This window comes from Electrophorus electricus, chromosome 4 (assembly GCF_013358815.1).
Source record: "Electrophorus electricus isolate fEleEle1 chromosome 4, fEleEle1.pri, whole genome shotgun sequence".
Taxonomy (NCBI): Eukaryota; Metazoa; Chordata; class Actinopteri; order Gymnotiformes; family Gymnotidae; genus Electrophorus; species Electrophorus electricus.
The window spans coordinates 18197457-18213247 of NC_049538.1; the positions used below are offsets into that span (position 1 = coordinate 18197457).

Consider the following 15791-nt stretch of genomic DNA (forward strand, 5'->3'; position numbering starts at 1 on the left):
CTGTGATAACAAGGCTCTGTTCTTATTACAGCCAGCCAAGAGTTAACTTTTAAAAAAAGGGAGACCTCACGGGTCATGCGAGGCCTGTAGTACTGCCTCCGGGCCAGGGGGCGGCAGTGGCGGTCCACTCCAGATGGCTCTTGGCTTTGCTCTGTGTCAAAATCGCAGTAATTGTCTCTTGCGTCGCGCATGGAAGCTAAAACAGATTCTTGCTAAAGTATGGTTGTGATTTAAAAAAACAAACAAACAAAAAAAATAACCCAAATAATAATCTGGCCTCATTTACCGAGTTTGCTACCACACTGCGGTTTGTTTTTTTAGCCTAGCTAGCGTTAGCGAGCTCGGTAACGTCACGTTGCCTTTCCTGGCTAGCCGCTAATAGCCTGTTATTCTGTTTTCAGGTAGCCAAATAATAAATAAAGTAAACAATAAACAAATCAAATAACGTATCAGGTGGGTGGCCATATTCGACAGCTCTCGGGCACCAACCTCGGTTCACCCGCTAAACAATCACGATGGTTTTGTTAAGAAGCGTGTCCCCTCCTAGCGAGGGAGTTCGGCTGGAGCAAGCCGAGACCACGGCGGTTTTAGACGGGAAAAGGCTGGGAACAGGAACGCTGTATGTCGCCGAGTCGTAAGTAGCACAACTACTGTTATCTAGTTAGATTTCTAATGTAAGAGACTGGGTCTTTGGTTCCTTTAGCTAGCTAGCTAGCTAGCTACATGCTAATGACCGACACACCTGGAACTGCTAGCTTATGTGTGATCTTACAAGCTCGCATTTCCATCGAGGCCACATTTCTGTTCTTTTAACTTGGAGTGCAAAATGTGAAACGCCTACCAGTAATCGGACATCTGTGGAAGAGTACCGAACCTAATTTTATGACACAGTTCAATTGCCGTTCTGCTTTCTAAGAATGCCGTTCTTAGAAATAATTGCATAATGTATTTGTTCGACAATAAACGTACAGACACTGATGTATTAAGAAACCGTAAGCAAACCTGTCCTTTCAGGCACCTGTCTTGGTTTGATGGGTCGGGGATGGGTTTTTCGCTCGAGTACCCTTCCATCAGCCTCCACGCAATTTCTCGAGACCCGAGCGCCTACCCACAAGAGCATCTTTACGTGATGGTCAACAAAAAACTGGATGGTAAGGAAACTGCTTGTGCAAAAGACAAAGACAGTACTTCGAGCTCTCACACAGCCAGACGTAGACAAAATAGACTATTTGCAAAATAAAAAAAAAATGTAAGTGTTGTAACAAATACCAGTGTCAGGGGTGTCACAGCTAGGCAATAGTGTCAGGGGTGTCACAGCTAGGCAATCCTGCACACCGAGGTAAACGCGGACATGGTGTAGCCGCGCTGCGACGGCCACCGTCTTTTCACGGCAGAGTAGTCCGCTTCTGGTTTGTTCAAGCGACGGCTGTAGCATGCGATGACTCGATAAGTCCCATCGTGTGTCTGTGGAAGAACGGCACCAAAGCCCTCATTGGTGACTTCTGTAATTGACGAATTCTCTGCCCTTCCCTTGGAAACGCAAGCGCCGTTGCCTCACATAGCCGAGCAGAGAGCACGCTGACGTCCTCGTCCCAGTGGAACGCAGTCTCCTTGCTTGCACTTTTTTGGATGCAGCCGCAGGTTTGCTGGCTTGATATTCTGCAATACCTGCTCCAGGCTTGAGAGCGCATAGTGAACGCTGGACACATGGACCAGCATGTCGTCTCTGAAGTCTGTAATACCATCACAAATGTCTAATAATGTAGGATTTACAATACTACAATATCTGTGCCCCCCCACCCATAAATATATAGTATGAATTTAGTTGATCCAATAATTTTCAAACGTTTTTATTTAAAGGGTGCCGTTGAAGACTACAGAGGCAATGCATCTAGCCATCTTTGTTTTAAAATATTTTTTATTTAAAATCTGTAATGGCCAAGATAAAATGGCTGCATAAAAGCTTATCACAGAAATGAACATTGTCCAGTTTACATCATGCTAAATCATCTCTTGCCTGTTTTGTAGCACGCTCTGTTAACTTGAATTACCTTGAACGGCAGATGAAAATGAGGCCGAGATGCAAGAGAGAGCTCCAGATGATGAAGGTGAAGATGAGGGCGACGATGACAGCGAAGATGGGGTCATCACAGAGATCCGATTTGTACCCAGTGATAAGGCAGCTCGTAAGTGGTGAACTACTACTACTTGGTGGGTGTGTGCGTGCTGTGGATCAGTTACATTAATGTATGCTATATTAATAATACTGCATATTGGATACAGTTGCTTATGAAATAAATTGCGTAACGTGACTTAAAGAGAAATGCATTATGTGCATTTATGAGACTTTCTACAAATGCTGGTGATTGGTCAGAATATTTCTAAAATCTGTTCCTGACTATCTGTGATTGTTGCGCCCACACTGACCAGCCCTAGTTCCATAAATGAAACGTGTGCATTTGTGTTGCAGTGGAGCCCATGTTTTCTGCCATGTGCGAGTGCCAGGCGTTGCACCCGGACCCAGAGGACGCAGACTCAGACGACGAGTTTGAAGGGGAGGAGGATGAAGCCGAGGAGGCTGGTTAGGAAAAACCTGCTTCATGATCAGTTTATTTTAAAGTTTTCTGCGCTACGCGGGTCTGCTACACAATCCCGCACGTTCTAGGTTGCTCACTGCTGCCTTTCCATGTCTAGAGCAAGCCCAGTGTGATGTGCCCACGTTCTACACCTATGAGGAGGGACTGTCCCAGCTTACGGCCGAGGGCCAGGCCACCCTGCAGAGGCTGGAGGGCATGCTCGCCCAGTCTGTAGCCGAGCAGTTCCACATGGCTGGGGTCAGGACCGACGAGCCCTCAGCCGACTTCGAAGGTGTGTGAAAGAGAATGCAGCTGTTGGTTTTTCTTTACTTTCGTCGACCCTGGTATTTGTCTTCAAATTTGAATTGGGGATTACTGATGTGTGAGAAGATCCTAAAGGAATCAGAAAGTAAAAAGTGCAACCTGAAGAATTTCCGCTGGCAAAATGCTTACGAGCAGCTGCTAAGTGGCCGCATCTGGTTCACCTGTGTTGGAGACACGCACACAGAAGAGCCACCCACAAGTCCATAATTTTGCACTTGGTCATGTAGAATCATTAACGCCCTGTATACATGGGCCTACTTGTTGCGTCATCTGTCTCTTTTTGCTTGTCTTCAGATGGAATGGAAGTTGATCCAAATTCAGCAGTAGCTGGACAGTTTGACGATGCTGATGTTGATCACTGGTAATGACTCAGCCTATAAAATAGCTTGTTATTTTTATTTTAATGTATTTATTTTATAAGGACATTGCACATTAAATAATAGACACTAAATAAGAACATCAATGGCTACAAGCACAGTTCTGTTCCAACAAGTAAAATGTACAATCATGTTTCTTTGTAAGTGCTTCCCTTTTTTGAATTCTGAAACACCGCGTGTCTTCATCTTTTCATCAAAGGCTAGTCTAAGAAAGTCTTGCAACCCTTCTCCTTTGAGATATAATTGGGTCTGTTTCTTAATGTGCTGTGTGTTCCACAGATGCAGCGTTACGCCCCACTGCTAACTGAAGCACTTGAGGCCCTCTGAGAGATACGGACTCGTCATCCAGGCTCTTTCCCACTGCTCTGAGCAGGGCAGTCTCTGGATCTCTATTCCACTGTCTGGACTGCTGTGTGCAAAGGCCCCCTTAGCTTCAACTTCTCAAAGCCCAGCTCTGTTTCTGTGTTTTGTACTTTTCCTTAAGACCAAATTATAAGTGTTCTCTGCAAGGTATTTGTATAAAATAACAAGAAATAAAGTAGTTTTTGTACAAAGCACTTGTTTGAGTCAGGGCTTTTGGCTACCGAACAGTCATTTGATTAATTCATTCATCTATTAAATTATTTTTAAATAAGCTTTTGTTACAGACAAGTTTAAAAATGTTTTGTTTTTTAAATAGCACTTACAGGAACTGAGGTAATGGGAGATTGTCTAGGATATCCACATTAAGTGGATCTGTTTTTCTCAGATCAAAGCCTTCTATGTTAACCTTGAGTAGTCATGGCAACCTTTCTCTGCACACTTCTGGTTTAGTTTTCTGAGCTAATCTTAACTGAATAATGTTTGCTAACTCAGCGCATATCCACAGTTCACCAGTGAGTAAATCATGAGTGCCTTCCAAAGTCCCTCTTGGATTGGGGAGTGTTTGTGTGCCTGCTGGGAACTCCATACATAGGGGCCTGAAGCTGATATGATTGCATAAAGAAACTAGTTCATGGAAGTCTACAAAAAAAGTGAAATGAATAGGAAAGCACCATGTGACCCCAGGGAGTCGGCAACATTTATTTGGTGGTGTCAGTTGTGGAATGCTAAAAAACAATTCAAAGTTTGTAACACTTTTCTGGCATTAAAATTGAGCTAAAATCTGTACAAAAATAAAATGATTTTAAATAATGTATGCAGGAATAAAATGACCTACAACGATAGCTTTTAGAACTTATTAAACAGCTTCACTTCCAATCCATTTCATATGGTTCAGCTGTGTATTAATTCCCCATATAGCCAAACAAAAGCCCTGACAGTCATGTAATTCATCATATGGCTTATGGCCTTTCTTTTTTCCTGGTTCTGTAGTTAGAGCAGGATGACTAATGACTACTGAGTACACATGCTGATGAATACGCAGTCCGAAATAGTCATGGTTTTCCACTCTGTAAGATAATATTGGCAATGTCTTTTTTGCTGTTATCTTAATATAGAACCAACCATGTGACAACAGAGAACGCAGAGACAGAGAAAATGTGTAGTATGGTAATTCTATTTCTGACAGGATTATTTTTAATTACATATTACATATTACACCATGAAACAGATATGCAGGCTTCAAACATGATGCTCTGAGAGTGACTGAAAATCCTGGATGCTATTCTGTTCTGTGTAGAAACAGACTGCTATCAGTTTATTTATGTGCATCTGCAGTGATGTGTCAATAGCCATATATGTGGTTTTCAGTTTAGATATCCACGGAGAGCCTACAGCTTCCACCCTAAATGGTTTGCTTCTTCACAGGCATTGTGAACCGATATCCGCTTTGAGTCCACAGTAAGGATGTCACCGAGGAGGTGATTGGTGTATATGCACTATGCTTTACCCACAGTTAAAATAAATAATATACAAACAGCCAAAGAGTGGCAATTATACTAGATTTGGAAGGATAATAAAATGTAATGCTATGTCGACTGAAATATGATCAATCTTTCAGATTTGTTTCATCATTTATGGTGCTAACACCAAAGGGCCATAAACATCAAATGTTGATTTGTGAAAGCATTTGCTAATTATTCCAAATCACTCTCCTAATAGCTGTATCTTTATTTAATTCAATTTCTGGTGCTGCAATAGTTCACTCTGAGCAGTTTTGTTTTTTGTGTGTGAGTATGTAGTTTCCATTCAGGAAACCCTCCCAAGTACCACCACTGTATAGCATATCTTTGAGACCGAGCACATTTTAGGACCTCTATAATGTGTAGTACATGTATTGCATGGTCTAGTTAAGGGTATTAATACACAATATATTGCACATGTAAACCCTGTTTGGCCTAATGAATTTTAGTGCTTACTTTTCAAGCACATCTGTTAGCAGCCAACAGGTCAAAGGTCAACACTGTACCATATTCAGGTCTTGCAGGGCAGGGGCAGCAAGCCCAGTATTTAATTTCATAGTACAAATACTACATTTCTTTATTCCTTTATTGCTCGTAAAGGTACCATGAACAATACCAGGAATGAGATGAGCACAAATAGGCCGAAGTGTGTCTCTATATATATATATATATATATATATATATATATATATATATATATATATAGAGAGAGAGAGAGAGAGAGAGAGAGAGAGAGAGAGAGAGAGAGAGAAGGTAAGAGGAATGTGTTGTGTGCACATATTTAACAATTCCTTAAATATGCCTTAAATAATCACGACAGACGGTTTCAGGCGCAACGTAACCAGAAAGATACGCACGCATTTCGGCAACGGAAGCGGAGATTTGTGTCTTTGAGCCAGTGTTGATCCCATGTCCTTCACAGTGAGATCAATCAATAAAGGATAATATGGCAAGATATTTTATATATGTGTCAAAACATTATTACGGTTAGATTTGATAAAATCCTTCAAAATAAATGTTTCACAATAACGGTTGACTCTACTCTTCGATGCGAATCGACTTAATTATCAGTATCGTACCAGTTATATGAGCACGGTTGCCCTTCCTACAGAAGAAATGACCTCAAATGCCTACAGAACAATAGGAAGATGTGGCAAAATAGCCACAACGTTAGTAGCCAGATATCTTATTTGATTGTGGAAAAATAGTTTTACACTAGAGAAACCGAGCCTACAAGTCACTGGACTTGTGGTCATGTACAAAATGTAAAATATCACGACATACATTCATAATTTGTGTCAAAGTCATAATATGTTAACTAGCTCTAAAGTTAACTCTGGGCTAAGCGAAGTTCGACTGTAGTCGTATACTATATATTGAAATCTAAAGTAAATTAATAAATTACATTTAAGATAAACTTATACTTAGGTGCACGCGCACACAACAAAAGGATAAGAAATGATCAAAGGTAGCAGGAGAGTAGCTAGCTAGCTAACTAGCTACATAACAACGTGAAATGAAGTGAACAATAACTAGAAACTACTGAGAACAAATTGTACAAGATGGCTATTCTAATTTGATAATTAAATTTAATCACATTGGGACTAATTCCGACAGTGTTGCAGACTTTTATTTTGAAGGACCTTATTAAATGTAAATGCGTATGCATATATCGTCATGACGCAATGATACAACTGTAATGTTTTACAATATTTTTTAACAATAAATTATCTTTTATTAATCGAAGTATCTGTGGGATTAACATTCTGGATTATGGCACAAATCTCTATTTCCTTTGCCAAAAGGACATCTTTGGGACGTCATCTTTGCTTACAAACTTTGAAAGGGTCTAATTCAAGTCAATCCAACCCGTTTCCTGAGAAATCTCTTTCTCTTAGCTCAAAGGCACCTGCTTTGGTATCTCTGTGCTTATAGCTAACAATGATACTAAGTTCACATCACATTTAATGCATAGCTTTCACACAACTCTTATTCAATAAATAGTTCTTTAAATTGTTCAAATCCAGTATGAGAAATAATATTTAGTGAAATACAGTAAATGATGAGCTAAACATATTGTGAAGTTCAGCCTGTACCTTTAAATAAGTCTGATATTTTAAAAAAAGGTTGTACTAATTTCCTATGTATTATTTGCATTGATCTCTTTTAAAAACACTGACACTGCCTTTCAGTGCTGCAGCCTTAAAAATTAGATGTGCCACAATAACCAACTTTTAAAACGTTCGTACTAAAAGAACATGCTCAGGTCATTGTTCCCCTTTAATTCATCTTCTTCTTCACATCACTGAAATACTGATCCTTGCCAGTTGCACTCTTTCGTGAAAAAGCTGGAATGATTTTACCAAACAGCAGGATGGAGCACGCCATGCCTGAACACAAGACAGAAATGGCCCGAATGAAGCTGGTTTGGACACTACAGTGGCCCGGTAGGCTTCTGCTTCAGTGCCTCACGCAGTGAGGATAAACCCACTTAAGGCAGAATGTGTCACCAAAACCTGGTTTCAGTGCTATAAGTAGTCACAGCATACTGAGGAAAATACTTTCCAATAACACCCGTACTAACCATGTGTATGTGACTGTGTTGATAATTACACGTATTAATACATGATCACTTTCAACTGAACTGACTGAAACCTCAAACCTCTAAAGTCAAGTCAAAACAAAATCCCTGCATTATGGAGGTGGTCCAGCCAAGTAAATGTCCTACCTAAGACAGGCCCCATCCAGTAGACGAAGCTGTATTCTACAAATGTGTTGCCACTGCAGGGAAACTGCGTTGAGAAAGCCAGCGCTGGGTTGAATACTGCCCCTGTTGTACTTCCACCTAGGGGAAAATAAAAGTCTGGCTGTAATAACGAGATACAGAAGACCTCAGCCACAACAGCCAATGTACTCTCTACTAATCTGGCCAGGCAACGCAATGGATCATTTGCTGTGGAAATAAATCCCCTGAACACATTTCCAACTCTGACTATGGTGTCTGAGAGCAATAAGCCTATTCCTTAAAAGCTACGTAAACGATAAAGACAAACCTGCATAGACTGCTGTTGTGATAACGGCTGCTATAGCATGAACTCTGTATTTTTCCTCTACGCCGTGCGTATGGTGTACTGTTGTGTGCACGGCGAATGCGCAAGCCAGCTCTACAGCGGCGGCCTTAACCAGGGGGGCATTAATCGGACTGATGCACTTAAATCCGAATAATTTGTGACGAAGGTGCAAGTCCGAGAGTCCGAAAGCCCACACGTAATGTACCACAGAGCGTGCTACCACAGCCGCGACGAACTGGCACGCTAGCTTTGTCAACGCGCATCTGCCGGTCAGAGTACCGCGGCAGAAGTGCTCGAGGGTGCTGGTGGGGTTGCAGAGTGCACCACGGAATGTGAGCGCGTGGACCACGGAAATAAGGTATGTGAGGGTGAGTGCGAGCTGCTGCTCTACACGGCCCACTTCACCCAGCAGTTTTAATTCATGCGTGCAAGCACAGAGCTGAACTGTAGAAATCAATTCCACCGCATAGGTCCCGTAAGTCTTCCTGCCTAGCAGTTTTGAAGTCGTCCTCCTCGCAATGTCGCTAATAAGAACGATCCCCGCCAGCATACAAAGAGAAACGCGGAGATCAGCCATTGCCACGGAAGCCGACCTTTCACCATCCAAGACACGATTTCCTTTTCACATGAAATCCATCTCTTTCCAGAGACCAGTCAGACAACTTTGCTGCTGTTACGCCTTTTAGTCTAAAGACCGCCCCGCTCTGCGAGTGAAGGCAATACGGAGAGTTTATTCTGGACTAGTTGCCAGATACATCATAAAACCCTCTTCTTAAGATAGTCTCTCTCTCTCTCTCTCTCTCTCTCTCTCTCTCTCTCTCTCTCTCTCTCTCTCTCTCTCTCTCTATATATATATATATATATATATATATATATATATATATATATATATATATATATATATAAATTTTACTGTAAACTGTATTGACAGCAGAAATAGTCACACTATTGTGGTTCATATAAGCTGGCGGCACGACCCTACAGCAAGATTCATTATTTAAAGGCGTGCAATACTATTTGAAATAATAAAGTGTAGATGTTAGATCATGAACTTGGCAACATCAACGCCCCTAGCACCTTAGCATACCACACTGCGCAATTATTTATAAATAAACCAATAAATACAAAAACAAATAAATAACGTTCAACAAAAACTGTACCAGTAATGTTAATAACTTCATATTCTACGATTGCGCAGCTAGTTAGGTCATTTGAACAAAGTGGCCTAGGTTTCATATAAATTTTCGGAGCGGGGGGCAGTGCTCATACCACCGAACCTTAACCTATATGAGTAGTATGAGCAGGAATTCCTGGGACCCCCCCAAAAAAAGAAACACGCCTATGCCTGTATTACAACTGATAAGGGTGTTGTTAGTAGTACATTGACAAGCCCATGTGCTGTCGCGCAGACTCGCGAGTATTAGGTTAAAGGTAGAAGCTTTGTGGTTGATGAAACACGTTATTGAGGAGGATGCTAGACCTGCAAAACTAGCAAGTTTGCAAGGTATCGGTAACAAACTAAACTAGTTTTGGTTTTTAATTTACGGATAGGCTATCGTTTGTACTAGCGAACAAGCCAGCAATGTCTCATGTTATTACTCATAGCCTGTTCAGTTTACCTTTTAAACGTTTGAGAAGTGGAGCTGGAATGCTAAAGGACTGCATTCCTCACGCGTCAGACTTGCGGTGAGGACATAACGCGAGGACGTGGCTGGGAAAAAAAAACAAGCTCAGAGACACATACGAATGCGAGTCAATCCGAAGTGCTTTATTTACACGGCGTACATCTACACACCACGTTTTTACCGGCCCGGCTCTTTAACAGTGTCTCTTACAGCGCTTGCGCCCGTGCCGGCGAGAGCCGAGCGGTTACGATGCGCTTGCCCTTCCGTGAATCCGCAGCAACTCCGCTTTATTACCCAACCAGAATTGTTTTTAAAATAATTGTATTTAATACCTATAATAATTTCGGCCAAATGTAACAGGAGAAAACGCATCACACTGTTAAAAAACACGAAATCACAAGGATGCTGTGAGCAAAAATATTTTTGAGGGCGGGGGGCAATATACCCCCTCCAAATTTCGTAGGGGACACGCCCCCTCCTCCTTTTTATACAGATGTTTTGTTGTCAGAGGTTTTATGCCATTTTTCGTTAGCTAACAGCTGTTGTTCTTTTCTGAAATGTTTGTAGGGGCCAGATAGCCTGCTTAATTCTAATTTGAGCCTTTTAATTTCCATTTAATTATGAAAAATTATACATTTCAGTGGACTGTAACATAGGTTAGCAAAATAAACAGTGTGATTTTAGGTAATAGGTATATGTGCTTAATTTGATGCAAGGATTTTATGATTTACCAGTTTGTCTAACAACCTAAAACATGCAAGCAAACATATTCCATAACCAATGTAATTTAAAAGTTGTCCATTCATTTACACATTTGATTCTGTCCCATTACCAAACATATTCATCTAGGTTATATGGGGCAGATTGAGGGTCTTTTTGTTATAAAAGATTTTGACAATGCTTGATGTCCATTTTACACTGAAACATTAAAACAGATTTATTCTATGCAATTACATTCAAAGTGAAATGCATGTGATTTTTTCCCCCAAAAAACAAACATAATTTTGGTTTACAATACTGTGTATGTTATTATTGACAATCTGATTACAAAAAGGTTTATATAGAAAGGTTGCACATTATTATGCTTTTCTAGTTTTTGCAGGTGAGGAAAAAGATTTGCTTATCAAAGCCGATGGTTTGAAACATTATGGACCGTATGACTTGCAAAATGCATGTACTGATTAAGGCCACTACATTGTACCTTTGTATTACTTGCTCTAAGGTACCCATTTCTGTTAAATAAAAGTCATGTTTTCTCAGTAATGGATGATTACTTGCTGTTGTCTTATAATCGTTTAATTGAAAGTAAGTGATAAAACCTCTGCATGTAACTTTACTGCAGAGAGCTAACTGAACAAGTAACTTCAGTGCAGTATGAAATCTTTACTACGTTTGCTTCATCCCTTCATCCAGGGTCACACCCATGCCCCTTACCCGGGGTTCACCTTGGGTTGCACATGGGGGTTCCTTTGAGCATGGGCATACCCCTGATGTCCTCACCATACCAAATCACTTCTGACACCATTTGGAGCAAAGGCAGGGAGCAGTAACCACACCCAGCCTCAAACCCAGGTGGCAAGCATGTGATCTCACCACCACACCAAAGTCAGAACATACACAGTCCTCTCCTTCAGGGCATGTCAGTATCTGTCACACTTCCCTCTCCTTCAGGGCATGTCAGTCTCTGAAACATAAACATATACTAATGTGAGAGAATATACAAGTTCATTTAGCACCTTTTTGTTCCAATAGGTTATATATCCTATCTGATTTCCTTAATAGAGTAGCAATGTATCAAATAAATCATAAATAATTTTTTCTCTTGCAAAGAAACACAGAAAATCATCTAAAGTTGTAAATCAAACTGTGTAAACAGACCAACTGCAGCCTCTTTTAAGTGTTCGGCTTTCAGTCTATAATGTAGGCCAGCCAGTACCAGCATGTACATCCTTTTCGACACCTGCTTTCGAAGCGCATACATTTTATTTGCCACTTAAACGTGAACTCAGGCAAAGGCCTGACTAAACTAATTATCCGTAATGTTTGATTAATTAAATCTAACTTTCACCACTAAAACACCGGCCTGCGTCGTGGCTTTCTGTTGAATCCGCTTGCTTATCTCAGACAATGCTGGCATTGTCCCTCAGGTGTCGCTAAAATCCCATTAATCTGGGAAAATGTTACGGCCAGGTGTGGTAGGCTAAGTCCAGCTTCTTCAACATGCTATGTAGTCTCAAGAGAAATCCGTTTACCAGCGAAGAAACAACCAACAACAGATTCCTGATTTACATTATGATTAAGCACTGTCTAGAAGATTCTCAGCTTATGGGCAGGCTTGCAAGGACGATCTTACGAAAGCAAAGACTGTACAGAGCCGATTAAGAAACATAAATCGGCTGACATAGTTTAATAACGTCACTGCTGCTCAGCTCGCCTGGATGTGGAAAGATCTTAGGACTTCTGTAAAAAAAAAAAGAAAAAAAAAAGCCCCGCCTGCAAAGGTCCAGCGTGCTGGACAGACACGCGGAACATATCCAGCTGACAGACCGAATTTGGAAGTGACCACTAGCAGACTTGCACGGTGGGCGGGCGCTGCGGTGCAGCAGGGTTGTGTGTGTCGCTCACAATAGCGAGCAACAGCCAAGTTGGAGGTAAATGAGAGAGGGGAGCGAGTCGGTGTGTTAATGCGTAAATGAGAAAGGGACGATCCTTCGGCAAAATTTCCTTCGCTTCATTCTTAGAGGTGAGTGACACGGTGAGTCCGCGCCCCACACGGTCACGCAGTGACCCCAAGAGTCCACCGATAGTTGAGGAGGAACAGTAGGGAAATGCTACACGAGACGATTCAGTGCCAGTCAAGGAGCGGTCACGTTAGAAAACGTCCAGCTGGCTTTATTGTACATGCATCTGTCAGTTGGATTGAAGCACGCAAAGTTGACGACTAACAAAATGGATGCAAAATGCAGTTGCGTTGCTTTTATCTGGCGTGTATAGTCATTGAAACCCTTCCGCGGTAGTAACCTGCTATCTGCCGTGTAGTGTGCGCGGTTTACTTGCTCTTCCAGCGAGCTACTCATTCCCTGCTTACAAAATGAGGATCTCCTTTGCAAAATTTCAGCGAGAGATATTTTTTCAGTTGAAAATCATTTTTACCTGACGACTGTTTAGAAATATTTTGCACACCGAATGGTGTTAAGTTTATATCAATTGAGTTAATCATCTACATTATGTTAGTGCTCTCATATTAAACCTGTTTCTGTCTATTCGTCTATTCGCTGGTGATGAGCGCTAGGCAAACCGTGCGATACTGTGCGTCGATTTCTTCGTCTCTGCGCACGATTTGGTTCCATGTGGCTGCTCCTGGGCGTTGTTGGAGCCCATAATTTCCACGCCGTCGGGCGTAACGGACTGGCCCGGGGACGGAGCACCCGCCGCCAGCCGTCCCAGTGCACTCTAACACAAGCAAACCAGTCCCGTTTTGCAAGATTACCTGGTTTTGTAAGTGGTCGAATATAGCCTACAATTATTAGGGTTTCTGTAATTGTTTCCGCCGCTTTGGACGAAATGATAAACACGGACACGACGTCTTGCTAGTTTATTTCGATCGAAGTTTCCGAGCCTGAAAGTAAATTAAATCTGATTTTGCACAAAGGTGGTTTAGAAGTAGTTTACGCGCTGAGCTGTGCTTTGTGTCAATTGTATTATTAATAGACATTATGTTAGTTCCCATGTTAATGCTGTTAATTAGAATGGAATTATGAATGAAACTTCATCCAAACCTCTGGAGCTATCCTCTTGCCACGGTTGGGAGTCCTTAGCAGCCAGCTGTGTTGCACCTGTTCTTTAAAGTGTATTTTACCATCATTTATTTTTTCTTTCTTTCTTTTGTGTGTATGAGAGACATAAACACTATTGTTTGCTTCTAGGATGTGACTGAGGTATTTCTTGTCTTCTCAAGAAAAATGTATGTAGTAAATAAATAAATCCCATTTTCTATTGAGCTGGAATTTAATATTCCTTAAGGCCCAATCCATGAACTGGGATATGTTAATACGCTCTTGTGTTGAGTTGAGTTGAAGAGTCATCTGCTTGGGGTGAAGTGGGGGGTGGGTGGCCTGATAATGGTTTGGTTTTAAGGGTCAGGGACAGAGAAGGGGATCAGTGATTTGGTAATGAGGAGTCCCAAGGGGCATGCGCATATTCTTGTCGTAACACCCCGTATTTCATCCTGAAATGCACCCACCTACTTGCACGCCCTCCAGATGTGCACTTGGCCCAGACCGGCGTGAGCCGTGGGCAGCTGTCGAGATGCGAACGGGGTGGGAAATGGAGTGGCCGCTGATCTAAACCATTGATATGATATCGCACACACGGTTGTGTGCCTGTGATTGTGGTTTTTGGGTCAGTTATTGGGTCAAAAACCTTTTCACTGCAGCTTGTCCATATTGGCCCAGTCCATCTCCATCGTTTGCTGGTGTTTCCAAAGAATTTGCTGCAGGCCTGGAGTTTGAGTGAATCGGTGCTAGAGCTGACCTATCAGTGATCAGTTGCCTTTTCCAATTTAAAATCACTAGAACCTTTGGAAAATAGTGGCATGACAGGATCTCCTTGGTAACCTGGTAACCTGTTGTCGCTATTGAAGTGTCTGTTGTCGGCCAGAGGAGGATGGGCCCCCCCTTTGATACTTTATTCCTCTCAAGGATTCTTCCTCATTCCCTGGAGAGTTTTCCCTTGCCACTGTCTCCCTCGGCTTGCTCAGTGGGGGTTGGACACAGAGATGTGTAAAGCTGCTATGTGGGAACGGCTGTTGTAAAAAGCGCTATATAAATAAATTCGACTTAACTTTGACCTGGGTTAAATAACCTGGATTAAAGCCACACACAATGGTTAGTAACCACAACATTTGCAACAAATATACTTATGATCTGCAGAAAACATGTCCAGCCCCGGTTGACTGATGGCTGGGTTCTTTTGTCGAGTGTCCCACTGTCCTCTTCTCTAACCAAACATCCCTTTGATCAAACTCATCTTTGCTCCCGCACACACTCACACGACGTCTGCTGGCAGATGGGAACGGCTCAAAGCTTTCTCGGCAGACTTCAGCTTAGTCTGGGATTTAGTACAGTATGCTGAATAATTAATGAAGTAACCTCAGAGATGGGACACATTATCATTGTATACTTGTGACCCATGGTGGATCCAGCAGTTTATGAACTACAACTATGAATTCAAGGTTCTAAGTGTAGTCCAATTCTTGCTGTGAATGACCCGTTTCATATCTAGCTGATGTACTTCTGTTCAGGGCCCTTCACATTATAGAGATGTAAGATGTAAGGATGATGGCATGGTATGGAAATGATCCCATAAAATAGACTTCTGAAACCATAAATAAATGTATTTATTTAAATTTAAAAAGAAGATAGGATTAATTACCCATAAACAACAGCTCTCTAACAGTTTCCTAACGTTTTCATGCTGTTGGGTGCTTGCTTTATTTTGTCGGGCTCTGCACCAACGCTCTGGTATTTGATGGCCCTGTGTTCCTGAGGTCCTTATGCAGTACCTGCCGTGCTACAATCAATGCTTCCGTCTCTGACCCGGACGGGCATTTCCACGCGAAGAGGGCTGAAGCCATCCTGGACATGGTTTTCTGAGCCCCTCAACCACCTCCCATGATCTCTCCAGGGCCTAGGTCCTGTGCTCCACATCACTGCGTCTCCGTGTCTCCGTGTCCCCGGTGACCCGTACCTGCTCATCAGCCCGGCTAGTTGAGCAGCAATAACAGCATCGGCTATAAATATCTGTCGGCCTTTCGCCTCCGGGGCCGAGCTGTCTCAAGTTGGGCGTCCCAGTCAGCAGAAAAAGGTAACGGCAAAAAGCGCTCGGAAAACCCTGAGAGCAGAGCGGTGCTGCTGACTGCTCTCGTCTGCATGCA

At 42.2% G+C, this 15791-nt stretch overlaps 3 protein-coding genes across 6 annotated transcripts in view; 2 read left to right on the top strand and 1 right to left on the bottom strand.

Moving 5' to 3' along the window:
* Nucleotides 1-119: 119 nt before the first annotated feature.
* Nucleotides 120-4482, top strand: clns1a (chloride channel, nucleotide-sensitive, 1A). 2 transcript variants are annotated; one of them, XM_027009365.2, is made up of 7 exons: nucleotides 120-634; nucleotides 1015-1151; nucleotides 2064-2186; nucleotides 2471-2581; nucleotides 2695-2868; nucleotides 3195-3261; nucleotides 3557-4482. In XM_027009365.2, coding segments are annotated over exons 1-7 (732 nt in total). In that variant the 5' UTR covers nucleotides 120-515; the 3' UTR covers nucleotides 3558-4482. The 2 variants fall into 2 exon arrangements, with proteins under 2 accessions (XP_026865166.1, XP_026865165.1); XM_027009364.2 differs by lacking the exon at nucleotides 3557-4482 and having other exon boundaries at nucleotides 3195-3265.
* Nucleotides 4483-5875: 1393 nt separating this feature from the next.
* aqp11 (aquaporin 11) lies at nucleotides 5876-8879 on the bottom strand. Its single transcript, XM_027009363.2, has 3 exons — nucleotides 8214-8879; nucleotides 7889-8005; nucleotides 5876-7550 (listed from the first exon to the last, which is right to left on the bottom strand). The coding sequence occupies exons 1-3, from the start codon at nucleotides 8806-8808 to the stop codon at nucleotides 7441-7443; spliced, it is 822 nt and encodes a 273-aa protein (XP_026865164.2). The 5' UTR covers nucleotides 8809-8879; the 3' UTR covers nucleotides 5876-7440.
* Nucleotides 8880-12385: 3506 nt separating this feature from the next.
* Nucleotides 12386-15791, top strand: part of pak1 (p21 protein (Cdc42/Rac)-activated kinase 1) — a 33811-nt gene continuing 30405 nt past the window's right edge. For 2 of the 3 annotated variants that reach the window (XM_035525237.1, XM_035525239.1), the window contains exon 1: nucleotides 12386-12599. The gene's annotated coding sequence lies outside the window, so the exon portion shown is untranslated. Of the gene's footprint in view, nucleotides 12612-15791 lie in introns of all 3 variants that reach the window. The other variant, XM_035525238.1, reaches the window with a different exon arrangement.